The 7,851-nt window shown below is 38.9% G+C and overlaps 1 protein-coding gene across 1 annotated transcript; it reads left to right on the top strand.

The window, feature by feature from the left end:
* Positions 1-1,553: 1,553 nt before the first annotated feature.
* On the top strand, positions 1,554-4,003 carry LOC141141170 (serine/threonine-protein kinase SBK1-like). Its single transcript, XM_073628871.1, has 3 exons — positions 1,554-1,671; positions 2,443-2,645; positions 3,407-4,003. Exons 1-3 carry the CDS (start codon positions 1,554-1,556, stop codon positions 4,001-4,003), a joined length of 918 nt encoding a protein of 305 aa, XP_073484972.1.
* The last annotated feature ends 3,848 nt before the right edge of the window (positions 4,004-7,851 follow it).

A 7,851-nucleotide genomic window follows, 5' to 3' on the forward strand; every position in this document is an offset into this window, starting at 1 on the left:
GGGCGGAATTTGTCACAATTCTGCAGAGAAATCAATCGGCTTGTTTAATTAAGCTTTAGCAATAAAACCTGGAAGCGGATTGATTTCTCTGCATCATTGTGATTAATTTTGCCCTCTCTAGATTTAGTAAATAAACCCCACAATGTGAGTGTGTTGATGGGGGAATCGGTCATCTTTCATCAATTGTATTTACCCTTGCTATGAAGCCGACTACAGTGTTGCAAGTCATTTTTAAGCCAAAAGATAGATTATATTTAATGCCGACAAATATCCACAAGCCTGTTTATTTTTATTATTAAAAAGTTCTAATTGGTTTTATCGAAAATGTATATGCACTGTAAATACAATTCTAAGTACAGCCTACATTTCCACCCATTTTAAAATAAAAAAGAAACAATTAAAAAAAAAAAAAAAAGTGATACACATTTGCAGATATTTAATAGAAACCTGTACCAAGAACTGAGTATTCTTAGGTCAGCAAATGCAGCCTACATATTCCCTAGTTTTTAAAGTTTTTTTTTTTTTTTTTTTTTCTTCTTCACTAACCCCTGAACAAACATGCAGATTAGAAAGTCAAAGCCAAGTCTAAACGCCTAATATGTATACTTGTTCTGCCTCAAAACTATGGAAGCCAATGAATTGCCAGCCTTTACTAGCCTCTCCATGAGTGGAGAGCTGTGATGGCAGCCTTTTGAGTCTTATAACGCTCTAGAGCGGTTGTCTCAAATTAACAGCCCTCCAGCTGTTGCAAAACTACAAGTCCCATGATGCAATGTAAGGCTGACAGTTACAAGCATGACTCCCACAGGCAGAGGCATAATAGGACTTGTAGTTTCACAACATCTGGAGGGCCGCCAGTTTGAGAACCCTGCTCTAGAGTTTCTAGCTTGTGGAATGCAGATTTGGACATTTGTCTGATTGTCATCATGGGTCAATGAAGGTTTGCTACATCAAAGAAAATTTGACAGTTTAAGGTTAGATGGCTTTTGCTCTTCTCAGCCTAATACTGTATAACCTGGTAATTTAATCCTAAACCTCCACAAAACATTTCTACTGCTATGCTCTGCATAGATAGTCAAAGTACATTTGGGGTTACAATAGCAACCAAATATGTTCTACTATTCTAAAAATGTCAGGGACTGAGCTGTGTAATTGGCAGGACTCAAGACTAACCTGCAAAATCATTTATTATATTAGTCAAACAGTTCACATTGTTAAATATGCCAATTTGCATGGAGTTTCGTTTGGATGTGAACCTGTCTCAGACAATTTACTAATCCCTCTCACCAAGGTGTCATCCACCACTTTTTTTTTTTTTGTATCTGTATACGATTTTTACTGTGTTTTTACTTGAACTGTGGTGGTATAGCATACAAAAGGTTTGGGGATTTTAATGTAAGACAGCACAATCAGATCCTGCTTCGAAAGAATGAAAATGGGCCATAAATGGTCATCTATGAAAAGTTTGTTTTCTAATGTCATTGACATTTGAAAAAATGTGTTATTTCTTTTAAAAAAGGTATCCGAAGACTCCCACCCGCTCACACCTTACAATGGAACCTGCTTTTACAACAGTGTACGTTAAGGATATCTCTGATCACTTTCAGTACATCAAGAGACTGGGCAAAGGCACTTTTGGTAAAGTCCTACTCGTTCAGGACAAGGCCACAGGTATGTAAAAGCAATTATTGTCATGCCTAAAGTATTTTAATTGACATGTAATGCATCATCTGTTAATATAATGTATTTATTTATTTTTTAAATGTATTCAGTATTTTAATTGGGAAAACGTGAAATTATATATTAGCATTTTATATGTGAGCCAATAGCAGCCAGTTAGTGACCAGCTCCAAGCAAAATATAAGCTTTCTACAAACGGTTATTAGCAGAAGGGCTGCAGAAAAGAACAACTCAATGACTGCAAGGTATACCCCCTCTTTATAGACAATGGAATATCTTCTATCTCAGCATGTTTTGCAGACCATTATGGATACACCATATAATAAACTGGTCTTCATTGGTTAGAAAAAAGAAAGTATTTAAAACATTGGTTTAAACTTTTACATTTCCAAAATTGTAAACAAAAATTTTCTCAATAAGGAATAGGAATTCAAATAACTGTAAGCAGTAATCTTGTAATATTCAGTGATAAAGGGTTGGTTTGAAAACAGTTGGTTCCTATAGAAAATCAAAGACTGTTCTGTGAGACATTGTAAGATCCCATCAAAACTGTGTCTGAAGAAAATGTGTCTTGCACTTTTTTTTAGCGCTCAAAGTCAAATGTATGAAAAGAAGAACTTGTTTTATATAAAGGCAAAAAACAAAAAACATTTCTCCATCTTTCTAGCACAGTATGACATGGACAACAAAATCCTTTTGTATGATGTTCATTAGAGTCCGGTTTAGGATCTGATTGTTAATGTGTCTCTCATTTGTGTTAAGGTAACCCAGTGGCCATGAAAGCGGTGAAAAAAGACAAGACCAAGTTGACAGCCTTCTTAAAGGAACTATCCTATTCCATCGTTCTATCCAACCACCATGGCATCATAGCCACCCACCCAATCTTCATAAACACCCCCAACTATTACATTATGACCCAGGAGCTGGCTACAGCTGGGACCCTACATCAACTCATTGAGCATGAGGTGAGGTGTTTGTACATTTGGTTCATTGTGTCTCCTTTCTTAAAACTAGAACCAAGAAAATTAAAAACAAAATTAGAGTTGTTATTGTTGACCTCAACCAACCAAATTTAAAATTTTCTTTATGGAGAAAAAAAATATATTCTAAATTGATTGATTGCTACTGCCAACTTCTCCACATTTTGTTCAATATAGACACATTGAGAGCAGTCAATATTCCATCTTTACCACTACATGACTGTGAAAGTGTGCTGCATTAGCGTCTCACTCCAGAACAAGGGATGCAGATTTTTCATACAAATGCAATGGTTAAAGTTTCAGTAGATAAAATACATGACAAGTCAATTAAAGTTAGATGATTGCTCCCAAAAAGGGCATAAAGTAAAGTTTGAGATAAAAAAAATCTGCAGAATTTCCAATTTCTTTCCATTATAGCCCTGCTCATTTTTGCTAGGAACATGAAGGTCTTCCATATGTTTCAAAACCTAAAAAATACATCAACCCAGTTCTCCCTAAATATATTACTTGTTCCTTTTTGTTCAGCTGTCACCTTTCATGCAATAAGGAAAAATGTCAGATTGCCTTTGTATTTTTGGTTGTCAATTCACCCACAACTGAAGGGTGTATGGATCCTCATGAAAGCTGCAAGTCAGCATAGCAAATTCCTTTTAAAACAATTAAAGCCAATTCACATTAACCATGTTTATTGTATTTCATGCACTATTGAAATGTCTCATAAAAGGTTTTTCGGTCTAATATTTCAGGTAGAAATTCCAGAAATAACGGCGAAACGCTGTGCAGCACAGTTGGCTAGGGCTCTGGATTACATGCATAGCCGAAGATTGGTGCACCGAGACCTTAAGCCGGACAACATCTTGCTTATGGACAAAGAATGCCACAGTGTCAAATTGTGTGACTTTGGACTATCTCGGCCTATTGGCAGTATTGTGACTTCCGTGTCACACATCATCCCATCTCTGTCCCCAGAGCAGTGTGCGATGAAAAGCGATGAGTATTTGGTTGTGACAACAAGCATAGATTCCTGGGCCTTTGCAGTTCTTATTTATGTTGTTCTAATGGGAGACAATCCCTGGGAAGCTGCTGTGGAGGAGGATGAGATGTACCAGGCCTTCCACTGCTGGCAGAAAAGTGGCAACAACATTTCTCCACCAGCTCGATGGAAAAAGTTGACAAAAGAGGCACTGAACATGTTCAACAAATTGCTTTCTGAGGACCCTGACTCTCGATCCTCTGTTGTTTCCATCACATGTTATCTTCGTTATGCTTGGAGAATTGAAGAATTCTCAGAGGAGGAAATGACAGAGGATGAATCCACAGAGGATGAGGAAGAAGACATGTAAGAATCTGATTTTTTTACAATGCAGGCCCAGGAATCTACATGACCACCAGCACATCTTGGCATTGGCATATTGTATCATTTTATTCTTATCTACAGTTGCAGTTTATTTATTTTTTAAGTTTTAATTTCCCTCTTACTTCCTGGAAACCATGTTGGTCTGTAACCCTTATTGTGTCTTTGTACTATTACCGTGATAATAATTTTACTTTCTGCATTCCTTTTTGAAACCTCTAAACCCAATAAAACTTTGTAACGTCAGATATTTAACTGCTGAAAACCTCATATGTCTCGTGAAACAATATTTTATCTTCACTTCGCATGGTCCTTTTCCCTGCGCTCTTCAATAGGCACCTGGTAAAACCTCAGGTATTGACAGGTAGCATCTAGTATTATAAAAGACTGTTTTTCCAATTTAAAAAAAGCAGCACAGAAAAATTTTATTTGAAATGCTCTCATTTCCATAAAACATTTATTTGTTTGAAATATTCTCATATATCTCAAGTCTCCCGCGAGGTGCGGGAGTCTCTCGTATTTCTGCGGTGGCTCTCGCACACCCGCAAGCGTCTCATGAACTCCGGTAAATGATCGGTGCGTCAGGGAACAGCTGTGAACACCAATCTCCTTTGTATAGATTTTTAGCTGACAGCCGCTTCTCCTTCTCTCCCTCCTGTGGCTGACAGCTAAAAAGCTATAAAGGGAGATCGGTGTTCACAGCTGTCCCTTCTGTTGCACCGATCATTCCCGGCTGTTCTGTGTGCTCCTCACCCCGGCCCCATCCTTGTCCTTCTCTCCCCCCCCTGTTCTCCTCCTGCCCCCATGTTGTCTTCCGCCCCTCCTGTCCTCCTCCACCCCCCTCATCCTTCGCAGCTGGCTCCCCTCCTCTCCTCTTCCACCGGCTGCAGGGGGGGGGGGGACTGTCAGGAATAGGACACAGTGAGCAAGATCACTCCTGTGTCCTGTGATAACTGAGCAGAGTAAACTGTGTTTACTCTGCTCAGTTTATGAATAAACAGGAGCCTCTGTCTCCTGTTCATTCATCTTTAGTGCTAGTGCTGAGAAAGGGACTGGGGAATCTGTGACCTCAGTACCTTTGTCTATCTCAAAGGGGAGATGTCAGGGTTCTGTTTAGACCCCTGATATCTCACCAAAGCCCCCAAAAAAATATTTTAAAAAATTCTAAAAAATAATAATAGAATAAACTACTGACACCACTCTCTCCTGCCCCACCAACACTGTCCACTACCTCAACCCCCTCCCCCCAAAAAGCATTGTGAAAAACAATTAAAAACGAATTAAATTGTAAAAAAATCAATTCATAAAACTAAAAAAACTACTGACACCGTCCACTGCCACATACCACCCACCCCCTTCCCCAGAAGCATAAGTTAGTCAGGTTGAAAAAAGACACAAGTCCATCCAGTTCAACCATAAAAAAAAAATTTAAAAAAATCGTACAATCCACTATACCCACAGTTGATCCAGAGGAAGGCAAAAAACCCCAGCAGAGCATGCTCCAATTTGCTACAGCAGGGGAAAAAATTCCTTCCTGATCCCAGAGAGGCAATCGGATTTTCCCTGGATCAACTTTACCTATAAATGTCAGTACCCAGTTATATTATGTACATTTAGGAAAGTATCCAGGCCTTTCTTAAAGCAATCTACTGGCCAGAACCACCTCTGGAGGGAGTCTATTCCACATTTTCACAGCTCTTACTGTGAAGAAACCTTTCCGTATTTGGAGATTAAATCTCTTTTCTTCCAGTCGTAAAGAGTGTCCCCTTGTCCTCTGTGTTGACCGTAAAGTGAATAACTCAACACCAAGTTCACTATATGGACCCCTTATATATTGATGCATGCATATTCTTAGCCCCCAAGTGCATAACTTTACATTTCTCAACATTAAACCTCATCTGCCACATAGTTGCCCAATTAGACAGTGCATTGAGGTCGGCTTGTAAATTGGAGACATCCTGTAAGGACGTTATTCCACTGCATAGCTTGGTGTCATCTGCAAAGCACTGTGAAAAAATATTGAAAATGTGATTTCAAAAATACTTTGTTGCTGGCGCGAAGCGCCACCTCCCTGAAATGAGTTTGCCACCTCCCTGAAATTAGTTTTTGCAGGTTGGGATGTCTGTATTCTTTTGACTGTACATTCCCTGCATTATTCTGTGTTTTTTTTGCAAATTCCCTAGAACTGCTCTATCCCACTTTGAATGTCATAGCCCTCTTCTATTGGTGTCTCATTACAGTGTGCTGGCCCAGTGGGCTGAACAAAAAAAAACCTAACCACTCAGGTCAGAGCCGTTCTACTAACAATCTGATATTAGTACAGAAATCTTCCCTGCTGTTATGTCTGACAGGGGGACGGCCCCCCTGACAGAACTCCAGTAAGCGCTCTCAGCAGACCTTTTTCAGTCATGCCCCTTTGATAGAAGCCAGCCCAACTGCAGTACACATGGACTGAATGTCAGCCAGTTTCTATTGAACCGGCTGATGGCACCTTTGTGTACGGGGCTTTAGCCATGTTCACCTGCAATCCTCTTTTACATTCACAGTTGCAGAGGGTGGATACTACACTTATTTTCAAAGCAATAATGAATTAGCAAGAATAAGCCTTGTGGTTCTCCATGGCAATCTGTGATTAAAGTCCAGTTACATCCAAAATATTTTATTTACTTTTGAGGGTGGAAGGGTTAGAACCTTGCCCAGGCATTAGGTACTAAGAAATCTTCTCAATAACTAACACAGAAATCTCTCCAATGGGGGAAAAGAGGAAGCGCGCATGCACATTGTTAGTAGAGCAGGGATGGGTAAGAACCTCTGACAAGGTTTTTTGCTGTCTCCATCTTCTTGTTCTTGTACAGGCACTACAAGAGATGGGAAGGGCAAATCTGCCCAATAGCAGTCAGACAGTAAAAAAGTAAAAATCTGACCCTATCCAAAACTAGAAGCAAATTTCGGTTGGAGCTAAAATAAAAGATTAATCAGAAATCCAAGTCTTGGTTATCACTTTTAAAGGATAGGAAATCCAAAAGTGGGCCCATGGTAACAAAATGTGACTTGATGGTGTATGTAGTTTTAAGTGTGGAAAACCTTTCAATGGGCATTCATTGGCAAAAATAGCAGTGAATGACTGGGAAAAGTGATCGATCATTGCTGTATAAAATAAGCAAAAATCCTGAGATCTTTACAAAATAAAACCAGTACTTTGGAAAGATACATTGGAGACAGAGTAGAGGAAAAATGAAGGTGACATTTGTAGGGTCCCTCATTAGCCTCCCTGTTAGGATTATTTTCTTCTCCCCCCCCCCCTTTTTTTTTTTTTTCTTTTTTTAATAAAGCCAAAAAGAAACCTGGTATAAAAAACAAAAAACAAAAACAAGCAGTAGCACACATGACTCTCATCCTTTTTGAAGTAGTTTCAATTTCTCAAACAGCGAAAATCCATTTTCTAAAATCACTATGCTTAACCACTTGTCGACCACCCCACATGTACTGCAGGGCCAGCGGTTCTCCTGTGTGAAAAAAAAAAACAATAACCAGCTTTTGTAGCACCAATCACTGTATTGGTGGCACTGGGCCCCAAAAAGTGCCACTTGGTGTCAGATTTGTCTGCTGTAATGTTGCAGTCCTGCTATAAATTGCTGATGGCTGCCATTACTAGTAAAGAGAATGAAACCATAAAAATATCCCACAGTTTGTAGATGTTAATAACTTTTTTGCACAAACCAATCAATAATGTATTGGGATTTTTTTTTACCAAAACAATGTAGTCGAATACATATTGGCCTAAACTGATGAAAAAATTTGATTTTTTTTAACTTTTTTTTTTTTTTTTTTTTTAAT

This window comes from Aquarana catesbeiana, linkage group LG04, assembly GCF_042186555.1.
Source record: "Aquarana catesbeiana isolate 2022-GZ linkage group LG04, ASM4218655v1, whole genome shotgun sequence".
In the NCBI taxonomy this organism is placed as follows: domain Eukaryota; kingdom Metazoa; phylum Chordata; class Amphibia; order Anura; family Ranidae; genus Aquarana; species Aquarana catesbeiana.